General features: G+C 43.5%; 2 protein-coding genes across 5 annotated transcripts in view; both read left to right on the top strand.

The window, feature by feature from the left end:
• The first annotated feature begins 300 nt into the window (after positions 1-300).
• Positions 301-19,757, top strand: LOC110508068 (aldehyde dehydrogenase family 3 member A2). 3 transcript variants are annotated; one of them, XM_036965659.2, is made up of 12 exons: positions 301-480; positions 1,081-1,283; positions 1,635-1,763; positions 2,134-2,236; positions 3,431-3,516; positions 5,963-6,171; positions 6,601-6,718; positions 9,561-9,702; positions 10,170-10,336; positions 11,629-11,728; positions 11,871-12,109; positions 19,145-19,757. In XM_036965659.2, exons 2-12 carry the CDS (start codon positions 1,122-1,124, stop codon positions 19,157-19,159), a joined length of 1,470 nt encoding a protein of 489 aa, XP_036821554.2. In that variant the 5' UTR covers positions 301-480; positions 1,081-1,121; the 3' UTR covers positions 19,160-19,757. The 3 variants fall into 3 exon arrangements, with proteins under 3 accessions (XP_036821554.2, XP_036821553.2, XP_090080220.1); XM_036965658.2 differs by having other exon boundaries at positions 434-570; XM_090224094.1 differs by lacking the exon at positions 19,145-19,757 and having other exon boundaries at positions 440-570; positions 11,871-12,118.
• A 257-nt stretch (positions 19,758-20,014) lies between these two features.
• Positions 20,015-25,906, top strand: part of LOC110508067 (aldehyde dehydrogenase family 3 member A2) — a 32,939-nt gene continuing 27,047 nt past the window's right edge. For both annotated transcript variants that reach the window (XM_036965656.2, XM_036965654.2), the window contains exons 1-3: positions 20,015-20,264; positions 25,362-25,540; positions 25,716-25,844. In XM_036965656.2, coding sequence (XP_036821551.2) covers positions 25,385-25,540; positions 25,716-25,844 — 285 coding nt within the window. In that variant the 5' untranslated portion in view covers positions 20,015-20,264; positions 25,362-25,384. The remainder of the gene's footprint in view (positions 20,265-25,361; positions 25,541-25,715; positions 25,845-25,906) is intronic.

Genomic DNA, 25,906 nt, shown 5'->3' on the forward strand with positions numbered 1-25,906 from the left:
CAAACAACGCAATTATCACAACACCTAGGTTGTATAGCTTATTTTTTTCTGCCTTGTCTTCCTCGATGATGTTACCTACGCACAGCTACTGTAGAAACGAATTGGGTTTATTTTTGGACAGATTTTGGCGAGAGTGAAACCTCTCTCTTCGCCTCTTATTCTCTGACTGAGCTTCCTCCCCTCACCATATTTGGGAATGAAAATTCCAACCGGATGCTACGGATTTATACATCCGGTGAATCATCTGTTTCTTTGTTCTATCATCTGTGGGCACCATCAAATAGGCGGCGCCTACTTCCCAAATGGGCAAGAGTCAACCGATCTACACTTGTCATTTGACAAACCTTGCTTCTCGAGTTGGATTGACATATTGCTTAACCAACCGCAATGGTGTTCGCTGTAGTGGCCCTTCCCCCTCCGATGACGTGGTGTTACTGTTATAATTTTGTCGGATAACAGGACGAAAGCTACTGTACTGAGGTGAGATGCTACCGTGTTGCACTATTGGGGTCAACTGAAGTGCAAACGTTCGTTCAAAAATATACCAAATTTCTCTGCTGACTTTACAAGGTATTGCTATGAAAATCTGGGTTTGCCATTTTAGTTGCCTTCGAATATGAACGGTTCTGTAATTCAATGTTGTTTTTTTGTTAGCTGTTAGCCATTTAGCTAACGTTGGCTAGTAGCTCAGCCCCTTTATTTGAATGGCAAAACTCCAGGATTATACAGTCTCTTAATGCTAGGCGTTGTTTTGGAATCGAGTGCCTACAGGAATATCCTGGTAAAGATCCTTGCCTTCTGATAGTGTGTATTACTACCACATAGACATATACTTTTGCATTATTGTTGATTCCTCCTATTAGGCTACTGGCTTTAATGAATACACTTTGACATTCCTACCCTATAGTTATGTACGAGTAGAAATATAAGAGAGGCATCCTTATCTCCGTTTTGATAACACACACACACACACACACACACACACACACACACACACACACACACACACACACACACACTGTACCTCGGTAGCACACAACATGTAACGTTAGCTACTAACCCAATAATGCATTTCCTTAGTGTCCCTGTTCTACCAGTCCTTGACCCAGTACGGTAGTAGTATGTCTCGGGAACAGCTGGTGGTAGAGAGGGCAAGGAGGGCCTTCCAGACCGGTATGTCGAAACCCCTGAAGTTCAGAGTTCACCAGCTTAAGAACCTGCACCGTTTCATCACAGAGAGACGCAAGGACATTGCAGACGCTGTCAATAAGGACCTTAACAAGGTGAGCGTTGGAGTGGCGTCCCAAATTACACCCTAGTCCCTTTATAGTGCACTACTTTAGAGCCCTGGGTCCTGGTCAAAAGTAGCACACTATAAAGGGAATTGGTTACCATTTGAGAGTTTAATTTGACAATTTACATAAAGGTATCCTTTAAGGGGGTTGTAAAATGGTTTATAAGTAGTTTTTAGAATTTGTTAATATGTAGTCTGGACATCTAATTATAACCCACTTATAACCATGTGTCAACCTACTGTAGAGCACTCTGTGACAATGTTTTTGTAAAAATGGCTATATAAATATGACTGTCTGACTGACTGATTGGTGTAATGGTGTGTCCTTGACCTGCTGCAGACTGAACACAGCACAGAGTTGTTTGAGACCCTGGGTCTGGAAGGGGAGATCGACGTGGCTGTGGAGAGGCTAGCAGAATGGGCTGCCCCTCGGCCTGTAGAGAAGAGCCTCCTCACCATCTTAGACGAGGTAAGACAAGATAAACATTGGAGGGTCCCAAATGGCAGCCTATTCCCTATATTGTGCACTACTTGTGACCAGGGCCCATCGGACCTCATTGTCTGTTTCCACCTAAATGTATTTTTACAACATAGAACGTTTAAATTTTACCTTTATTTGACTAGGCAAGTCAGTTAAGAACAAATTCTTATTTATAATGACGGCCTGGGAACAGTGGGTTCCTAGGCTTTACCTTGTTCAGGGGCAGCTCATGAATTCGATCCAGAAACCTTTCGGTTACTGGCCCAACTGTCTAACCACTAGGCTACATGCCACCCCTACAGAACATAGGAAGGATGGGGGATCATAGATTAAAAACATAGTCTACGTCTTGTCACAGGTATACATCCAGCCAGAGCCCCTGGGAGTGGTCCTCATCATCGGGGCCTGGAACTATCCCTGGGCAGTGACCCTCCAGCCCCTGGTCGCGGCTATTGCTGCAGGTACTGTAGTAGAAAACGTAATGGAGGTGGTTCTGTGTGTAAACAATGCTCGCGTGATGAATAACCTTGCCTGAGACTTGGAAACTTGTGTTAGCTCCCCGAGCTAATGCCTAGGCTTTACCTCAGCAGGCTAGCATGGAGCTAATGCCTAGGCTTTACCTCAGCAGGCTAGCATAGAGCTAATGCCTAGGCTTTACCTCAGCAGGCTAACATTGAGCTAACACAGTCTTGTAACTGTTAGGGTTGCGTCAATCGAATCTGGTATCAGGATAAGTATGACACTGAGTCACCGAATGTATGCTATGTATTTTTTATTAGCTAAGCAATAAGTGGTAAATGCAATTTTCGTATATACGGGCTCTCTGTCACACCTCGCAAGGCAAAACAGAGAACTGACTTGTTCCTGACAAAGATATTATAATATACTGACAGAAGTCATTCCTGCTTCTGAGCCAGCCTGTCAGAGTAGAGACTGGGCGTGGTTTAAACTCACCCAGCCTATCGTTGATTGTTGGCGCACGAGCTGGTCCCAGCCCCCGGGCGCTTCAGCGGTCAGTCGTTGTAGTTGTGTAGAATATCTATGCGCCCATGCTCGATACAGTTATCACGCACCTGGCTCCTGTTATCTAACAAAAGACCGTTTGTTCCCGACACTACGTTCTGTATGTGTCCGTTTTTATGTTATTCTGTATTTCTCCATCACGAGAAAGGCCCATGGCCCTGAAACTGTTAACAATGTCTCAAGCCAGCCATGGTGCATAACCCATACATCCACACAAGCCAACAGCAGATAATATTCAATCACATATATGGTAACGGGCTATAGTGCATAACACAGAATCCTCACATAACGTTGTTATGATTACACATTCACTGTCTAATACCACCTCTCTTCTGCATCCCTCCCTCATCCCTCCCTCATCCCTCCCTCATCCATCCCCCCATCCCTCCCTCATCCCTCCATCCCTCCTTCATCCATCCCTCCCTCCATCCCTCCCTCATCCATCCCTCCATCCCTCCCTCATCCCTCCCTCATCCATCCCTCCCTCATCCCTCCCTCCCATCTCATCTATCCCTCATCCCTCCCTCATCCCTCCCATCTCCTCTCCCTCCCTCCCTCCCTCCCTCCCTCCCTCACTCCCTCCCTCCCATCTCCCCTCCCTCCCTCCCTCCCTCCCTCCCTCCCTCCCTCAGGTAATGCAGCTGTGGTTAAGCCGTCAGAGGTCAGCTCTCATTCAGCCAAGGTCATGGAGGAACTGCTCCCTCTCTACCTGGACAAGGTCACTTCACTAGCATCAAATCCCTATCAGATGCATGTTTACTCCTTTACACAGCCTTCAGAAACCCTTTGACTTATTCTACCTTTACACCAACAGGCTCCTGAACAGCTTCTATCCCCAAGCCATATGACTGCTAAATAGCTAACTAAATAGCTAACAAAATGGCTACACAAACTATCTGAGGTGTCCATTGTATTTTATTCTTATTTTTTTGCACTGTCTCTACGCACACTCACATGGCCCCTACACACTGTCACTCCAACACACACACAAACACACACTCCATCATCTGCTCACACACGCATAATATGCATTTATACTGACTCTACACACACACAAACACACACTCCATCATCTGCTCACACACACATAATATGCATTTATACTGACTCTACACACACACAAACACACACTCCATCATCTGCTCACACACACATAATATGCATTTATACTGACTCTACACATACACACACACATACAATCATCAGATACTTACTGTACACTCCTGCTACTCTGTTTATCACATAACCTGATGTCTCCTTCCCCCTATACATACAGTATCTACCTCTATCACTCCAGTATCCCTGTACATTGTTAATATGGTACTGACCCTGTATATAGTCACATTAGCCCTCTACATATCTACCTCCATCACTCCAGTATCCCTGTACATTGTTAATATGGTACTGACCCTGTATATAGTCACATTACCCCTCTACATATCTACCTCCATCACTCCAGTATCCCTGTACATTGTTAATATGGTACTGACCCTGTATGTATTCTGCTTACTTACTTTACTCGTGTTATTCTTACGTCTTGTTGAAACATTTTGTTGTTACAGCCTGAATTCAAAATGGATGAAATATTATTTTTAAATCTCACCCATCTACAAACAATACCCCATAAAGACAAAGTGCAAACATGTTTTTTTTATTTTTATTTTTTTGCAAACGTATTGACAATGAAATACAGATATCACATTGACATAAGTATTCCCACCCTCGAGTCAATACTTTGTAGAAGCACCTTTAACAGCGATTACAGTCTTTCTGGGTTAGTCTCTAAGAGCTTTCCACACCTGGATTGTGCAACATTTGCCCATTATTCTTTTCTAAATTCTTCAAGCTCTGTCTAATTGGTTGTTGAATATTGCTAGATAGCCGTTTTCATGTCTTGCCATAGATTTTCAAGCAGATTTAAGTCAAAACTCGGCCACTCGGGAACATTCACTGTCTTCTTGGTAAGCAACTCCAGTGTAGATGTGGCCTTGTGTGTTAGGTTATTATCCTGTTGAAAGGTGAATTAATCTCCCAGAGTCTGGTAGAAAGCAGACTGAACCAGGTTTTCCTCTAGGATTTTGCCTGTCCTCAGCTCCATTCTGTTTCTTTATTATCCTGAAAAACTCCCCAGTCCTTAACGATTACAAGCATACCCATAACATGATGCAGCCACCACTATGCTTGAACATATGGAGAGTGGGACTCAGTAATGTGTTTTATTGGATTTGACCCAAACACAACACTTTGTATTCAGGACAAAAAGTTAATTTCTTTGCCACATTTTTTGCAGTATTACTTTAGTGCCTCGTTGCGAACAGGATGCATGTTTTGGAACAGACTTCCTTATTTTCACTCTGTCAATTAGGTTAGTATTGTGGAGTAGCTACAATGTTGTTGATCCGTCCTCAGTTTTCTCCCATCACAGCCATTAAACTTAAATTACAATTGGTCTCATGGTGAAATCCCTGAGCAGTTTCCTTCCTCTCCGGCAACTGAGTTAGGTTGGACGCCTGTATCTTTGTAGTGACTGGGTGTATTGATACACCATCCCAAGTGTTGTTAATAACTTCACCATGCTCTTCTCTTTTTTTTGTTTTTACCAATAGGTGCCCTTCTTTGCGAGGCATTGGAAAGCCTCCCTGGTCTTTGTGGTATTATCTGTGTTTAAAATTCACTGCTCGACTGAGGGACTTTATAGATAATTGTATGTGTGTTGTACAGAGATGAGGTAGTCATTCAAAAAGCATGTTAAACACTATTGCATACAGAGGGAGTCCATGCAACATATTACGTGACCTTTTTAAGCAAGGGTTTACTCCTGAACTTATTTAGGCATCGCCATAACAACGGGGTTGAATACTTGTTGACTCAAAACATTTCAGCTTTTCACTTTTTTTATTAATCAGTAAAAAATTATAACAAACATATTTCCACTTTGACATTGTAGGGCGTTGTTGTTGTTGTTGTTGTTGTGTGTAGGTAAATCAAATCCATTTTAAATTCAGGCTGTAACAACAAAATGTGGGGAAAGTCGAGGAGTGTGAATCCTGTCTGAAGGCCACTGTGTTTCCTTTAAATTCTCATTTCAAACCCTCTTGTGTCGTAGGCTTCTGTTTATGGTGAGAGGAAACTGAAGTGTGTGTGTGTGTGTGTGTCCTCCCCAGGAGCTGTACCCTGTAGTGTGTGGGGGTGTCTCAGAGACCCAGGAGTTGCTGCGTCAGCGTTTCGACCACATCTTCTACACAGGGAACAGCACTGTGGGTAAACTGGTGATGGAGGCCGCAGCCCGACACCTCACCCCTGTGACCCTGGAGCTGGGGGGGAAGAGCCCCTGTTACATCGATAAGGACGTCGACCTCAGAGTTGCGTGCCGGTCAGTGGCAGACTGCCCCATATTCCTTGAGAGTTATTCAATCTGTGTCATTTTGTCCCTGGTCATCTAAAATCTTGGAAATTGTATATTGTGGGCAGCGTCACTGCAACAGCTCAAGGACTGTTTCAAATGAGAAGAGCTCAAAGACCATTTCATACTTTACTCAGATGAGAACAGGTCAAAGTCTGTTTCATACTTTACTCAGATGAGAACAGCTCAAAGTCTGTTTCATACTTTACTCAGATGAGAACAGCTCAAAGTCTGTTTCATACTTTACTCAGATGAGAACAGCTCAAAGTCTGTTTCATACTTTACTCAGATGAGAACAGCTCAAAGTCTGTTTCATACTTTACTCAGATGAGAACAGCTCAAAGTCTGTTTCATATTTTACTCAGATGAGAAGCCCATTAATCCTCTGTGTTTCCCCAGGCGTATCACCTGGGGGAAGTTTGTGAACTGTGGTCAGACGTGCATTGCCCCAGACTACATCCTGTGTGAACCCAGCATCCAGGACAGAGTGGTGGAGGAGATCAGGAAATGCATCACGGTATTATACAAATGAGTTGAATAGAAATGGGGCAGAATGGGGCTTACACATACAGTAGGGTAATTAACCTTCCACTACTTCATCTGACCCAGAGTACAAGGAGGGGTACATTAGCTCAGAACCGGTGTTGACTCCAGACCACTCATACAGAACCTTTATCCGGCAACTAAGATCTATGTCACGTCTGTTCTTAAAGAAGTCAACAGTGGGTTTAACCGCCTTGTTCAGGGGCAGAATGACAGATTTTTACCTCGTCAGCCCAGGGATTCGATCCAGCAACCTTTCGGTTACTGGCCCAACTCTCTAACCACTAGGCTCCCTGCCACCCCCCTGTTCTTAAAGAAGTTGACAGCAGCTGTAATTCACTCAGTGCCTGTACAAAGTCAACACCCCCTTGAACTTGTTTTCCATCATATCTACACACCCTACTCCACATTTAAATCTACACACCCTACTCCACATTTAAATCTACACACCCTACTCCACATTTAAATCTACACACCCTACTCCACATTTAAATCTACACACCCTACTCCACATTTAAATCTACACACCCTACTCCACCCTACTCCACATTTAAATCTACACACCCTACTCCACATTTAAATCTACACACCCTACTCCACATTTAAATCTACACACCCTACATTTAAATCTACACACCCTACTCCACATTTAAATCTACACACCCTACTCCACATTTAAATCTACACACCCTACTCCACATTTAAATCTACACACCCTACTCCACATTTAAATCTACACACCCTACTCCACATTTAAATCTACACACCCTACTCCACATTTAAATCTACACACCCTACTCCACATTTAAATCTACACACCCTACTCCACATTTAAATCTACACACCCTACTCCACATTTAAATCTACACACCCTACATTTAAATCTACACACCCTACATTTAAATCTACACACCCTACTCCACATTTAAATCTACACACCCTACTCCACATTTAAATCTACACACCCTACTCCACATTTAAATCTACACACCCTACATTTAAATCTACACACCCTACATTTAAATCTACACACCCTACTCCACATTTAAATCTACACACCCTACTCCACATTTAAATCTACACACCCTACTCCACATTTAAATCTACACACCCTACATTTAAATCTACACACCCTACATTTAAATCTACACACCCTACTCCACATTTAAATCTACACACCCTACTCCACATTTAAATCTACACACCCTACTCCACATTTAAATCTACACACCCTACTCCACATTTAAATCTACACACCCTACTCCACATTTAAATCTACACACCCTACTCCACATTTAAATCTACACACCCTACTCCACATTTAAATCTACACACCCTACTCCACCCTACTCCACATTTAAATCTACACACCCTACTCCACATTTAAATCTACACACCCTACTCCACATTTAAATCTACACACCCTACATTTAAATCTACACACCCTACATTTAAATCTACACACCCTACTCCACATTTAAATCTACACACCCTACTCCACATTTAAATCTACACACTCTACTCCACATTTAAATCTACACACCCTACATTTAAATCTACACACCCTACATTTAAATCTACACACCCTACTCCACATTTAAATCTACACACCCTACTCCACATTTAAATCTACACACCATACTCCACATTTAAATCTACACACCCTACTCCACATTTAAATCTACACACCCTACTCCACATTTTCAAAGTAAAATAAAATTCTACAACATTTTCCAAATTAAGAAAAAAAAACTGAAATATGATAATTGGATAAATCCACCCCCCTGAGTTAATACTTGGTGTCAACATTGCTCAGGTTCAGTAAATTTGGTTGGGGATCATTAATGGACAGTGTTATTTAAACCTCCACCCCCCCTGAGTTAATACTTGGTGTCAACATTGCTCAGGTTCAGTAAATTTGGTTGGGGATCATTAATGGACAGTGTTATTTAAACCTCCACCCCCCCTGAGTTAATACTTGGTGTCAACATTGCTCAGGTTCAGTAAATTTGGTTGGGGATCATTAATGGACAGTGTTATTTAAACCTCCACCCCCCCTGAGTTAATACTTGGTGTCAACATTGCTCAGGTTCAGTACATTTGGTTGGGGATCATTAATGGACAGTGTTATTTAAACCTCCACCCCCCCTGAGTTAATACTTGGTGTCAACATTGCTCAGGTTCAGTAAATTTGGTTGGGGATCATTAATGGACAGTGTTATTTAAACCTCCACCCCCCCTGAGTTAATACTTGGTGTCAACATTGCTCAGGTTCAGTACATTTGGTTGGGGATCATTAATGGACAGTGTTATTTAAACCTCCACCCCCCCTGAGTTAATACTTGGTGTCAACATTGCTCAGGTTCAGTACATTTGGTTGGGGATCATTAATGGACAGTGTTATTTAAACCTTGACTCTGATTTTTATTTTAAGCAGATTTATGTCCGAACTGAGACTTGACCACTCAGGAACACTCGACACTGCTTTTGCATAAACATTTGTGTAGTTGTCCCGTAGAAAAATACAACTCTAGAGACTGAAGTGGGGTTTTCCTCAAACTTTTTACCTGGGCTCTGCTCCTTTTCATATCTATTTTCATCCTGACAAACTCCCTAGTCCCTGCCGGTGACAAGCATACCCATAACATGATGCTGCCACCACGATACTGGTAAATAGAGGGGGGAAAAAAAGTATAATCCCATTCCTTTTTATGTTAAGGAAAAACATTCAAGAGGGTGCAGACTTTCACTAGGCCCCATAGCTGCATTTTAATGGTCATTCGCAATAGTGTATTTGACCTTTGTGCTGGTGTTAGGAGTTTTATACGGACGACCCAAAGTCCTTCGAGGACTACGGACGCATCATTAACCAGCGCCACTTCCAGAGGGTGATGTCACTGCTCGAGGGGAGTACTGTGGCCATCGGAGGAGACAGCGACCAGTCACAATGCTACATAGGTACGTTAACGAGGCCCCTGTAGGCTGTGTGTGTGTGTGTGTGTGTGTTCTCTCTCCAAGTGTGTGTGTGTGTGTGTGTTCTGTCTCCAAGTGTGTGTGTGTGTAGGTACGTTAACGAGGCCCCTGTGTGTGTGTGTGTGTGTGTGTGTGTGTGTGTGTGTGTGTGTGTGTGTGTGCGTGTGTTATTTCTCAAGTTTGTAGTATTCACAAGCCTTCCCTCCCCCCCCCCCCTGCCCCGTTGTGTCTGTTCACTGTGTGTGTTATTGTGTTATTTCTCAAGTTTGTAGTATTCACGAGCCTTCCCTTCCCCCCCCCTGCCCCGTTGTGTCTGCTCACTGTGTGTGTTATTGTGTTATTTCTCAAGTTTGTAGTATTCACGAGCCTTCCCTTCCCCCCCCCCTGCCCCGTTGTGTCTGCTCACTGTGTGTGTGTTATTGTGTTATTCCTCAATGTGCGCGTGTGTTCAGCCCCCACGGTGCTGAAGGACGTGACAGGGGGCTCCAAGGTGATGCAAGAGGAGATCTTTGGTCCCCTGCTCCCCATTGTCACTGTTAGTGGAGTGGACGAGGCTATACAGTTCATCAATGAGAGAGAGAAGCCTCTGGCCCTCTACGTGTTCTCACCTGACAACAAGGTAAAGACCATAGAAGTCAAATCAAAGCTAAAGTCTGTAAGATTAAACTAATGAAACATATACATATTAATGAATATGACTTATGACCTACGTTAAATACTAAGTTAGTGTCTCTCTGTCTCTCTCCCTCTGACTCGCTGTCTCTCTCTCGCTTCCTCCCTCTCCCTCTGTCTCCCTCTCTCTCCACCTCCCTCCCTCTCTCTCCACCTCCCTCCCTCTCTCTCTCTCCCTCTGTCTCTCTCGCTTCCTCTCTCTCCCTCCCTCTCTCCACCTCCCTCTCTCTCCACCTCCCTCCCTCTCTCTCTCTCTCCCTCTGTCTCTCTCGCTTCCTCTCTCTCCCTCCCTCTCTCCACCTCCCTCCATCTCTCTCCACCTCTCTCCATCTCTCTCCACCTCCCTCTCTCCACATCCCTCCCTCTCTCCACATCCCTCCCTCTCTCCACCTCCCTCCATCTCTCTCCACCTCCCTCCATCTCTCTCCACCTCCCTCCCCCTCTCCCTCTCTATCTCCCTCCCTCTCTGTCTCCCTCTCTCGCCACTTCCCTCCCTCTATCCCCTCTCTCTCTCTCCCTCTCTATCTCCTTATCTCCCTCTCTCTCTCCCTTTCTCCCTCCCTCTCTCTCTCTCCCTCTCTCCACCTCCCTCTCTCTCCCTCTCTCTACCTCCCTCTCTCTCCCTCCCTCTCTCCACCTCCCTCTCTCTCCCTCCCTCTCTCCACTTCCCTTTCTCTCCACCTCTCCCCACCTCTTTCCCCCTCTCCCCCCTTCTCACCCCCTCTCCCCCCTTCTCACCCTCTCTCCCTCTCTTTCCCCCTCTCTCCATCTCTCTCCACCTCTCTCTATCTCCCTCCCTCTCTCTTCTCCCTCTCTCGCCACTTCCCTCCCTCTATCCCCTCTCTCTCTCTCCCTCTATCTCCCTCTCTCTCTCCCTTTCTCCCTCCCTCTCTCTCTCTCTCCCTCTCCACCTCCCTCTCTCTCCCTCCCTCTCTCCACTTCCCTTTCTCTCCACCTCTCCCCACCTCTTTCCCCCTCTCCCCCTTCTCACCCCCTCTCCCCCCTTCTCACCCTCTCTCCCTCTCTTTCCCCGTCTCTCCATCTCTCTCCACCTCTCTCTACCTCCCTCCCTCTCTCTTTCCCCCTCTCCCCCCTTCTCACCCCCTCTCCCCCCTTCTCACCCTCTCTCCCTCTCTTTCCCCCTCTCTCCATCTCTCTCCACCTCTCTCTACCTCCCTCCCTCTCTCTTATCCCCTTTCTCCATCCCTCTCTCTCCTCCCTCCCTCCCTCCACCTCTAGTTGATCAGGAGGGTGATAGCAGAGACTTCTAGTGGGGCCCTAGTGGCCAATGACTGTCTGGTCCACTTCACTGTCAGTGCTCTCCCCTTCGGAGGGGTGGGTAAGTTAACACCAACACACACACACATACGATACTGATATGTGTGTTATGTGTGTGTCTTAATGGCACCCTTGTTAGTACCTGACCTGACGTGTGTGTGTGTGTGTGTGTGTGTGTGTGTCCCTCCCCTCCCTCCCCCAAGGTAACAGTGGTATGGGACGCTACCACAGCCAGCACGGCTTTGACCAGCTCAGCCACCTGCGTGCCTGTCTCATTAAGAAGCTCAACCTGGAGGATGCCAACGCCATGCGTTACCCGCCCCACACGGCTAAGAAGCTGGGCTGGGCACGCTTCTTCCTCCTGAAGCGGGTCAACCTGCGCCGGCTCAGACGCATGGCACTACTGGCCCTGTTCTCTGCCATGGCTGCCTTCATAGTACAGGTCAGATAGATAGACTACAGGCCAGATAGACCATAGAACAGGTCAGATAGATAGACTATAGTACAGGTCAGATAGACTAGAGTACAGGTCAGATAGACTAGAGTACAGGTCAGATAGACCATAGAACAGGTCAGATAGACTATAGTACAGGTCAGATAGATAGACTATAGTACAGGTCAGATAGACTATAGTACAGGTCAGATAGACTAGACTATAGTACAGGTCAGATAGACTAGACTATAGTACAGGTCAGATAGACTAGACTATAGTACAGGTCAGATAGATAGACTATAGTACAGGTCAGATAGATAGACTATAGTACAGGTCAGATAGATAGACTATAGTACAGGTCAGATAGATAGACTATAGTACAGGTCAGATAGATAGACTATAGTACAGGTCAGATAGACTAGACTATAGTACAGGTCAGATAGATAGACTATAGTACAGGTCAGTTAGATAGACTATAGTACAGGTCAGATAGATAGACTATAGTACAGGTCAGATAGATAGACTATAGTACAGGTCAGATAGATAGACTATAGTACAGGTCAGATAGATAGACTATAGTACAGGTCAGATAGACCATAGAACAGGTCAGATAGACCATAGAACAGGTCAGATAGATAGACTATAGTACAGGTCAGATAGATAGACTATAGTACAGGTCAGATAGACTATAGTACAGGTCAGATAGATAGACTATAGTACAGGTCAGATAGACCATAGAACAGGTCAGATAGACTATAGTACAGGTCAGATAGACCATAGAACAGGTCAGATAGACCATAGAACAGGCCAGATAGACTAGAGTACAGGCCAGATAGACTAGAGTACAGGTCAGATAGACTAGAGTACAGGTCAGATAGACTAGAGTACAGGTCAGATAGACTAGAGTACAGGTCAGATAGACTAGAGTACAGGTCAGATAGATAGACTATAGTACAGGTCAGATAGATAGACTATACTACAGGTCAGATAGACTAGAGTACAGGTCAGATAGATAGACTATAGTACAGGTCAGATAGACTAGACTATAGTACAGGTCAGATAGACTAGAGTACAGGTAAGATAGATAGACTATAGTACAGGTCAGATAGACTAGACTATAGTACAGGTCAGATAGATAGACTATAGTACAGGTCAGATAGATAGACTATAGTACAGGTTAGATATATGGACCATAGTACAGGTTAGATAGATAGACCATAGTACAGGTCAGAAAGATAGACTATAGTACAGGTCAGATAGACTATAGTACAGGTCAGATAGATAGACTATAGTACAGGTCAGATAGATAGACTATAGTACAGGTCAGATAGATAGACTATAGTACAGGTCAGATAGATAGACTATAGTACAGGTCAGATAGACTATAGTACAGGCCAGATAGACTATAGTACAGGTCAGATAGACTATAGTACAGGTCAGATAGACTATAGTACAGGTCAGATAGATAGACTATACTACAGGTCAGATAGATAGACTATAGTACAGGTCAGATAGACTATAGTACAGGTCAGATAGACTATAGTACAGGTCAGATAGACTATAGTACAGGTCAGTTAGATAGACTATAGTACAGGTCAGATAGATAGACTATAGTACAGGTCAGATAGACTATAGTACAGGTCAGATAGATAGACTATAGTACAGGTCAGATAGACCATAGAACAGGTCAGATAGACCATAGAACAGGTCAGATAGATAGACTATAGTACAGGTCAGATAGATAGACTATAGTACAGGTCAGATAGACCATAGAACAGGTCAGATAGACTATAGTACAGGTCAGATAGACCATAGAACAGGTCAGATAGACCATAGAACAGGCCAGATAGACTAGAGTACAGGCCAGATAGACTAGAGTACAGGTCAGATAGACTAGAGTACAGGTCAGATAGACTAGAGTACAGGTCAGATAGACTAGAGTACAGGTCAGATAGATAGACTATAGTACAGGTCAGATAGATAGACTATACTACAGGTCAGATAGACTAGAGTACAGGTCAGATAGATAGACTATAGTACAGGTCAGATAGACTAGACTATAGTACAGGTCAGATAGACTAGAGTACAGGTCAGATAGATAGACTATAGTACAGGTCAGATAGACTAGACTATAGTACAGGTCAGATAGATAGACTATAGTACAGGTCAGATAGATAGACTATAGTACAGGTTAGATATATGGACCATAGTACAGGTTAGATAGATAGACCATAGTACAGGTCAGATAGATAGACCATAGTACAGGTCAGAAAGATAGACTATAGTACAGGTCAGATAGACTATAGTACAGGTCCGATAGACTATAGTACAGGTCAGATAGATAGACTATAGTACAGGTCAGATAGATAGACTATAGTACAGGTCAGATATACTATAGTACAGGTCAGATAGATAGACTATAGTACAGGTCAGATAGATAGACTATAGTACAGGTCAGATAGACTATAGTACAGGCCAGATAGACTATAGTACAGGTCAGATAGACTATAGTACAGGTCAGATAGATAGACTACAGGCCAGATAGACTATAGTACAGGTCTGATAGACCATAGTACAGGTCAGATAGATAGACTATAGTACAGGTCAGATAGATAGACTATAGTACAGGTCAGATAGATAGACTATACTACGGGTCAGATAGATAGACTATAGTACAGGTCAGATAGACTATAGTACAGGTCAGATAGACTAGACTATAGTACAGGTCAGATAGACTAGAGTACAGGTCAGATAGATAGACTATAGTACAGGTCAGATAGATAGACTATAGTACAGGTCAGTTAGATAGACTATAGTACAGGTCAGATAGATAGACTATAGTACAGGTCAGATAGATAGAGTATAGTACAGGTCAGATAGATAGACTATAGTACAGGTCAGATAGACTAGACTATAGTACAGGTCAGATAGATAGACTATAGTACAGGTCAGATAGATAGACTATAGTACAGGTCAGATAGACTAGACTATAGTACAGGTCAGATAGATAGATTATAGTACAGGTCAGATAGATAGACTATAGTACAGGTCAGATAGATAGACTATAGTACAGGTCAGATAGATAGACTATAGTACAGGTCAGATAGATAGACTGTAGTACAGGTCAGATAGATAGACTAGAGTACAGGTTAGATATATGGACCATAGTACAGGTCAGATAGATAGACTATAGTACAGGTCAGATAGATAGACTATAGTACAGGTCAGATAGATAGACTATAGTACAGGTCAGATAGATAGACTATAGTACAGGTCAGATAGATAGACTATACTACAGGTCAGATAGACTAGAGTACAGGTCAGATAGATAGACTATAGTACAGGTCAGATAGATAGACTATAGTACAGGTCAGATAGATAGACTATAGTACAGGTCAGTTAGATAGACTATAGTACAGGTCAGATAGATAGACTATAGTACAGGTCAGATAGACTATAGTACAGGTCAGATAGATAGACTATAGTACAGGTCAGATAGACTAGAGTACAGGTCAGATAGATAGACTATAGTACAGGTCAGATAGACTAGACTATAGTACAGGTCAGATAGATAGACTATAGTACAGGTCAGATAGATAGACTATAGTACAGGTCAGATAGACTATAGTACAGGCCAGATAGACTATAGTACAGGTCAGATAGACTATAGTACAGGTCAGATAGATAGACTACAGGTCAGATAGACTATAGTACAGGTCAGATAGATAGACTATAGTACAGGTCAGATAGACTAGAGTACAGGTCAGATAGATAGACTATAGTACAGGTCAGATAGATAGACTATAGTACAGGTCAGATAGATAGACTATAGTACAGGTCAGATAGACTAGACTATAGAACAGGTCAGATAGATAGACTATAGTACAGGTCAGATAGACTATAGTACAGGTCAGATAGACTATAGTACAGGTCAGATAGACTATAAATATTATGTCAAAACAAGATGTGCATTTTGACCGAGGGGATAACAACATGAATTGAAACACATTTCCAAAACGTTTTTCCAATGGTAATTAGACCATATCCCCAAGGTGCCATGTACATGTGGTCAACAAGCCTCCAATCACAAGGCTTTAGTTGATCAAAACATCTCTAAGTGTTGGGAGATGTAAAATCGAGGATGCAAGACACTGCAACACTTAATAAATTATTAATTTAACTAGGCAAGTCAGTTAAGAACAGATTCTTATTTACAATGACGGCCTAGCAGGGAACAACTGCCTTGTCCAGGGGCAGAATGACACATTTTTACTTTGTCAGCTCAGGGATTCGATCCAGCAACCTCTCGGTTACTAGTCCAACGCTCTAAGCACTAGCCTACCTGCCGCCCAAAACTATAAACTCAGATTTCAAAATATATATCCTGGTAACTGTTTTTCCCTGATTTTTCAGGGGGGGTTCAGACTGAGTTTGCTAATAGGCCTTCCTGCTCTAGTTTTTAATCAGTGGTTTAGACAGCCAATGGCACCCTATTCCCTATGTAGTGCACTACGTTTGACTAGACCCTGTAGTGCTCGACATAGGGAATAGGGTGCCATTCTGGACATATCCCAAAAGTGGATACTATGAAACAGTTGAGATCCCCACAATAGATCCCTGTCTTAGCTCGGACGGTCACTACAGCCCCTCCTACTTAAATACCATTGTGGCCTGTGTGAGGGCAGAGGGAGGGACTGGAGCGTCTCGGTCCTGACTGGTTTAAATAACGACAACCTCTCAGTGACCGGTGATCCAAGGAAGAGAGAGGAGATATAGAGTCCATCACAAATGGCACACTATTCCCTATTTAGTGCACTACTTTTGACCAGGGTCTAGTCAAATGTAGTGCACTACATAGGGAATAGGGTGCCATTGGCTCTCTAAACCACTGATTAAAAACTGGTGCCATTTAGGATGCTGACATAGAAGTTTGTGTGTCCCACTAACAGACTGATACTCAAATCAGATGTTATTGGTCACATACACATGGTTAGAAGATGTTATTGGTCACATACACATGGTTAGCAGATGTTATTGGTCACATACACATGGTTAGCAGATGTTATTGGTCACATACAGATGGTTAGCAGATGTTATTGGTCACATACACATGGTTAGTAGATGTTATTGGTCACATACACATGGTTAGCAGATGTTATTGGTGACATACACATGGTTAGCAGATGTTATTGGTGACATACACATGGTTAGTAGATGTTATTGGTCACATACACATGGTTAGCAGATGTTATTGGTCACATACACATGGTTAGAAGATGTTATTGGTCACATACACATGGTTAGTAGATGTTATTGGTCACATACACATGGTTAGCAGATGTTATTGGTCACATACACATGGTTAGCAGATGTTATTGGTCACATACACATGGTTAGCAGATTTTTTGGTCACAAACACATGGTTAGTAGATGTTATTGGTCACATACACATGGTTAGCAGATGTTATTGGTCACATACACATGGTTAGCAGATGTTACTGGTCACATACACATGGTTAGCAGATGTTAATGGTCACATACACATGGTTAGCAGATGTTATTGGTCACATACACATGGTTAGCCTATGTTATTGGTCACATGGTTGGCAGATGTTATTGGTCACATACACATGGTTAGCAGATGTTATTGGTGACATACACATGGTGAGCAGATGTTATTGGTCACATACACATGGTTAGCAGATGTTATTGGTCACATACACATGGTTAGCAGATGTTATTGGTCACATGGTTAGCAGATGTTATTGGTCACGTGGTTAGCAGATGTTAATGGTCACGTGGTTAGCAGATGTTAATGGTCACGTGGTTAGCAGATGTTAATGGTCACGTGGTTAGCAGATGTTAATGGTCACGTGGTTAGCAGATGTTAATGGTCACATGGTTAGCAGATGTTAATGCGAGTGTAGCGAACTGCAGCTTGTTAGCCGAATAAGGTGTTTTTCTATTATAAGTAGTTTATGTTGTCAACTGTTCTATTTATTTATTTATTTTCAAATTAAAAAAGTCTATTAATACGATTTAAATGATTATCTCGAAAGAATCCCAGCTATTGTTTTTCAATGAGCTATTTGTGTCTAAATGCTAACTGAGTGCTTCTATTTTGTCTCTTGAATCCATCCTGGAAAGTACATTTTCACAGAGATGGGAAGATACATTATGCGAACATTCCCTCTCTTAACTCCCACAGCTCCATAGAATGGTGTCCGTCCCAAATTACACCCTATTCCCTACATAGGGCACTTCTTTTGGTCAGGGCCCATAGAGCTGTGGTCAAAAGTTGTGCACTATATAGGGAATAGGTTGACATTGTGGACAGAACCCTTGTGCTCCCAACACAAGAATGGCTTTGTCTCCTTCAGACAATGTTTGGTGTTGTTGAGGAAATCTAAACACACAACACTAGAAACATGATCTACAGCCCCCTTTAATTACCCAGCATGCATTCTCCTTCACAAAATAAGGCCTTTGTTTTGGGTCCTCTGGTACCTCTACACATATCTGTTTTTGTAGTGTGCCGTGCCCCTGTTGATTGTCATATTCATCGTTGTTGTAACGGTTTTCTTGGTGAGAAGGAGAGTCGGACCAAAATGCGGCGTGTCTATTGCAATCCATGTTTAATGAATTAACACACTAAACACAAACACTACCAAAACAATAACCTTAACAAAACCCGAAACAGCCTATACTTGTGTATCCTAACACAGAACAATGACATCAGGACACTAAGGACAATCACCCACGACAAACTCAAAGAATATGGCTGCCTAAATATGGTTCCCAATCAGAGACAACGATAAACACCTGCCTCTGATTGAGAACCACTTCAGACAGCCATAGACTTAGCTAGAACACCCCACTAGCTACAATCCCCATACATACACACCACATACAAAAACCCATGCCACACCCTGGCCTGACCAAATAAATAAAGATAAACACAAAATACTTTGACCAGGGTGTGACAGTTGTCCTGTTTGTGAAAAGTGATGATGGGAGACATTCTGTGCCTTGTGTTTCATGCAGAGGTTCCTGCGGTGATGCTGATGTGGGGAAACTGTACGTGAGGCTCCACCATCTTGGACCCTGATTTAGACTTGTCGTGCTGGGGCAACAGTTATGTCTCAGTGTCAGTCATAAACATAGCAAAATTGCAATAGTTCATTTTAAATCACAATTATTTAACTCTTTTTTAAAACAAGGGTTATGAACCATTAATCATTTTAGAGGTGTTTATGATGCCAGTGAACCTGTATATTTGAGGTTATTTTTGTATTTTTCGTATCGTGTCCTACACATTTCATCTCTGGTGCACTGTTGCAAATGGATTCTAACCTCAATGGAAGAATGAGTACCATGCATTTGCATTATTCCTGGGAATTTCCTAAAGGAGTGCAACTGTTTTGTAATGTAAAGAATGTGCCTCTTGTTGTACTAGTTTTTATACTGATTATGTCAACAGTACTTTTATGTTTAGTATCAAAAGAAAAGTTGCCTGCCTTATATACTGTCTTAAACTGATCATCTCATTGTTCATGTTTTATTTAAGATATTAAAATGACATTTAGGCTTAGCTGTGAAATAATATATAAATAAGACCGTGAAGAGTTATTAATTTCAAATAAAAAGTTATCTTGTTTATGGGTATTTATTACACTTCTTCGATGTCACTTTTTAACAACAAAAAAAAAGTATATTTAGCAAAAAACATTTCATACAACATTCTGTTCAACTTCATGAATAAAATTCTGGGATATTGTAGGACTAACCATATGGCCATTTCGTAGCTCAATTTTCCATTTTGTATAAATGCAAAAAAACGTCTACCTAGCTACCTAGTTATTAGTGACGTCTGATGGGGTAAACGATACCCCGGTAGCCTCGTGCGATAAACTTTAAATGTGCAGCCATGTGCCTCCCACGGTCACGTCAGTGAGGCAGGAACAAGGACAGACTGTATTGTACTGTGGCAGTAACGCTGTTCACCTCGTTGGTTATACACCAATATTTTGTTTTTATTGCACAGGATAGGAACGTTTCTGATAGCTTATTTTTTTTACACTGCCAGCGGTGATTTCACTACTTGGATAAATCGGGATCATTGATTTCGTGTATTGTTGCTCCAGATTGATGCTTTCATTCACGTGTGAGTATGTGTAACAGTACAAATTTTTTCACATCCGTTACATATGGAACATAATTGTTTAGATGTATCCAACAGACAAAGTACTGTATGTAGTCTATCAGAGTAATTACAACGTTCATTACACAGTTATTTCAGTTGTATACCGTTTTAGGATTGACAACCAACCAACTAATAATTCTAAAGGCTTTTATAACTGAGGTAAAGTTTATATTTACACAATCGGACATTCATCAGACATTCGCCAAAAGCCATTTAAAAATGTACAAATCAATAACTAATTCACCGTTTTGTCACAGAATCATCAAACTAGATATGATTTATTCTATTCTTTGTTTTGAGTAGAAATTCCAGTTTTGACTTGATAGAAATACATAAAATCTCAAATATTGCATTTAAAAGATGAAGAAATCAATAACTAATTCAGTGATTGTCACAGAAAAAAAGTGAAAATATGCATTTATTTTGCAATAACTTTAAAGAAATGTTCATTTCAGGTGCAATTTGTTCTATATGAAGTCAGACAGTGTTTACATTACGTTGTACAATGTTTACAGTCTTAAATTGTATGCCAAATCAGTGTTTGCATTGTTAGTGCAACAGCTGCACATGTTTAAAGTAGTTACAAGGCACAACGGTCATTTATTTATGTCTCTAATTTAACAGCAAAGAGGCCCCTTCCAATCATTTTCTATTTAGGCTTTGTTGAAGTCCTTTGTCATCCCCAGACAAGCTGAATAGTACCATCTCCTGAGGTAATAGATTAAACTGTTGAACACTTACAGCCAAATGTTTAATACCCCAGGTATTCCCAGAACACGTTGTGGAAAGTCTATAGACACAGTGGTCACTTTATTAGGTACAACGCCCTATGCATCTGGAGCAGCGTGAATTCAGAACTGTTGATGAAACTGGGAAAGGAGATAGACTGTCCAGCATCTGTGTTCTTCTGCCCATCTTAATGTTTTATTTTTATTGGCCAGTCGGAGATATGGCTTTTTCTTTGCAACTCTGCCTAGAAGGCCAGCATCCCGGAGTCGCCTCTTCACTGTTGCCGTGGAGACGGGTGTTTTGCGGGAACTATTTAATGAAGCTGCCAGTTGAGGACTTGTGAGGCGTCTGTTTCTCAAACTAGACACTCTAATGTACTTGTCCTCTTGCTCAGTTGTGCACCGGGGCCTCCCACTCCTCTTTCTATTCTGGTTAGAGCCAGTTTGCGCAGTTCTGTGAATGGAGTAGTACACAGCGTTGTACGAGCTCTTCAGTTTCTTGCCAATTTCAAGCATGGAATAGCCTTCATTTCTCAGAACAAGAATAGACTGACGAGTTTCAGAAGAAAGGTCTTTGTTTCTGGCCATTTTGAGCCTGTAATCAAACCCACAAATGCTGATGCTCCAAAAAAAAAAAAATGTAACCTTTATTTAACCAGGTAGGCTAGTTCAGAACTAGTTCTCATTTGCAACTGCGACCTGGCCAAGATAATGCAAAGCAGTTCAACACATACAACAACACAGAGTTACACATAGAATAAACAAACATACAATCAATAATATGGTAGGAAAGTCTATATACAGCATGTGCAAATTACGTAGGATAAGAGAGGTAAGACAATAAATAGGCCATGGTGGCGAAGGAATTACAATATAGCAATTAAACACTGGAATGGTAGGATGTGCAGAAGATGAATGTGCAAGTAGTGATACTGGGGTGCAAAAGAGCAAGATAAATAAATACAGTATGGGGATGAGGTAGATTGGATGAGTTATTTACAGATGGGCTGTGTACAGGTGCAGTGATCTGTGAGCTGCTCTGACAGCTGGTGCTTAAAGCTAGTGAGGGAAGTAAGAGTCTCCAGCTTCAGTGATTTTTACAGTTTGTTCCAGTCATTGGCAGCCGAGAACTGGAAGGAAAGGCGGTCAAAGGAAGAATTGGCTTTGGGGATGAGATATACCTGCTGGAGCGCGTGCTACGGGTGGGTGCTGCTATGGTGACCAGTGAGCTGAGATAAGGCGGGGCTTAACCTAGCAGAGACTTGTAAATTACCTGGAGCCAGTGGGTTTGGCGACGAGTATGAAGCGAGGGCCAGCCATAGAGAGCATACATGTCGCAGTGGTGGATAGTATATGGGGCTTTGGTGACAAAACGGATGGCATTGTGATAGACTGAATCCAATTTGTTGAGTAGAGTGTTGTAGGCTATTTTGTAAATGACATCGCCAAAGTCAAGGATCGGTAGGATGGTTAGTTTTACGGGGGTATGTTTTGGCAGCATGAGTGAAGGATGCTTTGTTTGCGAAATAGGAAGCCGATTCTAGATTTAATTTTGGATTGGAGATGTTTAACGTGAGTCTAGAAGGAGAGTTTACAGTCTAACCAGACACCTAGGTATTTGTAGTCATATTCTAAGTCAGAACCATCCAGAGTAGTGATGCTGGATGAGCGGGCAGGTGCGGGCAATGATCGGTTGAAGAGCATGCATTTAGTTTTACTTGCATTTAAGAGCAGTTGGAGGCCACAGAAGGAGAGTTGTATGGCATTGAAGCTCGTCTGGAGGTTAGTCAACACAGTGTCCAATGAAGGGCCAGAGGTATACAGAATGGTGTCTTCTGCGTAGAGGTGGATCAAAGAATCACCAGCAGCGAGAGCGACATCATTGATGTTTACAGAGAAGAGAGTCGCCCCGAGAATTGAACCCTGTGGCTCCCCCATAGAGACTGCCAGAGGTCCGGACAACAGGCCCTCCGATTTGACATACTGAACTCTATCGGGGAACTAGTTGGTGAACCAAGCGAGGCTGTTGAGTCTGCCAATAAGAATGTTGTGATTGACAGAGTCGAAAGCCTTAGCCAGGTTGATGAATACAGCTGCACAGTAATGCCTCTTATTGATGGCGGTTATGATATCGTTTAGGACCTTGAGCGTGGCTGAGGTGCATCCATGACCAGCTCTGAAACCAGATTGCATAGTGGAGAAGGTACGGTGAGATTCGAAATGGTTGGTAATCTGTTAACTTGGCTTTCAAAGACCTTAGAAAGGCAAGGTAGAATTGATATAGGTCTGTAGCAGTTTGGGTCTAGAGTGTCTACCCCTTTGAAGAGGGGATGCTTTCCAATCAATGGGAATCTCAGACAATACGAAAGAGAGGTGAACAGGCTAGTAATAGGGGTTGCAACAATTTTGGCAGATAATTTTAGAAAGACAGGGTCCAGATTGTCTAACCCGGCTGATTTGTATGGGTCCAGATTTTGCAGGTGTATCAGAACATCAGCTATCTGGATTTGGGTGAAGGAGAAGTGGGGGAGGATTGGGCGAGTTGCTGTGGGGAGCGCAGGGCTGTTGACCGGGGTAGGGGTAGCCAGGTGGAAAGCATGGCCAGCTGTAGAAAAATGCTTGTTGAGATTCTCAATTATTGTGGATTTATCGGTAGTGACAGTGTTTCCTCAGTGCAGTGGGCAGCTGGGTGGAGGTAATAATTACAAAAGGGTTTTCTAATGATCAATTAACCTTTTTAAAATGATCAACTTGGATAACACAACGTGCCATTGGAACACGGGAGTGATGGTTGCTGATAATGGCCCTCTGGAGCGGGTCGAGAGTTTCAAGTTCCTTGGTGTCCACATCACCAACGAACTGTCATGGTCCAAACATACCAAGACAGTCCTGAAGAGGGCACGACAAAACCTTTCCCCTTCAGGAGACTGAAAAGATATGGCATGGGCCCCCAGATCCTCCAAAGGTTCTACAGCTGCACCAACGATGTAATGCTGTGGGTACTGGCGGCAGAGAAGTCAGGCGCAGGAGAGCGAAAACTGATTTACAACGGTGTCGTTTAATATCCATAAACTACCGTCAACAACAAGAGAGATTTATCGCACATTTTCCCCCGTCGATGGGTTGATAATTGAGTCGCCTTCTTTTTGGAGAAGGCGAGAGCCAAATCGACATATTCAGGGGGAATGCGCATGGTGGAGACCTGGTCTGGACTTTCCACCGTAGTAGCACCTACGGAAACCCCTAAACACCTCCTCGAGCACTCTCGCGACCACCCCGTGAGAGCCCTCCGTTGCCATGAAACAGTGGGGTCATGACAAGCTAACCAGGGTAAGCCTAGCACCACGGGGAACGCAGGAGAGTCAATGAGAAAGAAAATGATTTTCTCCATGTGACCCCCCTGCGTCACCATGTCCGGAGGAGCGGTGGCATCCCTAATCAACCCTGACCCTAATGGTTGACTATCTAAGGCGTGAACTAGGATGGGCATAGCCGCAGGAACCATGGGGATCCCTAAAATATGGGCAAATGATCTGTCAATAAAATTCCCAGCCGCTCCTGAATCGAGGAGCGCCTTATGCTGGGAATGCGGGGAAAACTCAGGAAAAGTAATGTGCAACAGAGGGCTCTGGGTGAGAATGGTGCCGGCTCACCTGAGGTGATGCCAGAGTGCCCTGCCTGCTGCCTTGACCCCCAGAGGAACCAACCCAGCACCGAACGGAAGTGTGACCTCTGCGGCCACAGATGGTGCACAAGACGGAACCTCCTCCGGTCTCCCTGAGCGCAGCACCTCCCAACTCCGTGGGCATCGGAGCGGCGGTACTGGGGGATGGAACCAACAGACCCCGATCTGGACATCCGCGGGTAGCCAGCAGGTTATCCAGCAGAATGGACAGGTCTACCAGCTGTTCGAAGATGAGGGTGGTGTCCCTGCAGGCCAACTCTCGACGGAGGTCCTTGCACAAACTGCAGCGATAGTAGTCGATCAGGGCCCTGTCGTTCCATCCTGCTCCGGAGGCCAGGGTCCGAAAGTCCAAAGCGAACTCCTGTGCGCTCCTCGTCCCCTGCCGTAGGTAGAAAAGATGTTCACCTGTATCTATACTGTACAGGTGTGGCCTGGTGACAGGTACCTGTATCTATACTGTACAGGTGTGGTCTGGTGACAGGTACCTGTATCTATACTGTACAGGTGTGGTCTGGTGACAGGTACCTGTATCTGTCTGTACTCTCTGTTGGTCTGTCTGTACAGGTGTGGTGTGGTGACAGGTACCTGTGTGTGTACTCTACAGGTGCGAGTTGGTGACCTGTGTCTGTCGGTCTGTCTATCCAGGTGTGTGCTGGTGACACTTTTCCATGGAGATGCAGGTGGTGCAGCGGGCCAGGGAGAACTTCCTTGCAGGGAGGTCGCGACCCCTGGAGTTCAGAGTTCAGCAGCTCAAGTCCCTCCAGAGGATGATCACAGACAGACAGGGAGAGATCGCCACCGCCCTCAAACAGGACATCAACAGGGTAAAATCTTCACACTGGACTTATCAGGGTTGGGGTCAATTACAAAATTGAAGACAAACATTTCAGGAAGTAAAGTGAAATTGCCTTTTGTGCCCTGGTCAAAAGTAGGGCGTGATGTTCCATTTGGAACGTGTCCTTTATCTCACATCAATACACCTCACTTTGCATTCCACAGAGCCAGTACGACACCCCGCTGTTGGAGCTGATCGGCCTGGAGAATGAGATTAGCCTGGCTGTGTCAAAGCTGGCGCAGTGGGCTGCTCCTCGGCCAGTAGAGAAGAGCCTCCTCACCATCTCAGACCAGGTACAGTGTGGACCACGTATCAGTGAAATACATCAGTCCTTTACAGCAGACATTTACACTTA

This window comes from Oncorhynchus mykiss, chromosome 27 (assembly GCF_057628025.1).
Source record: "Oncorhynchus mykiss isolate SJ-2025 chromosome 27, ASM5762802v1, whole genome shotgun sequence".
Lineage (NCBI taxonomy): Eukaryota > Metazoa > Chordata > Actinopteri > Salmoniformes > Salmonidae > Oncorhynchus > Oncorhynchus mykiss.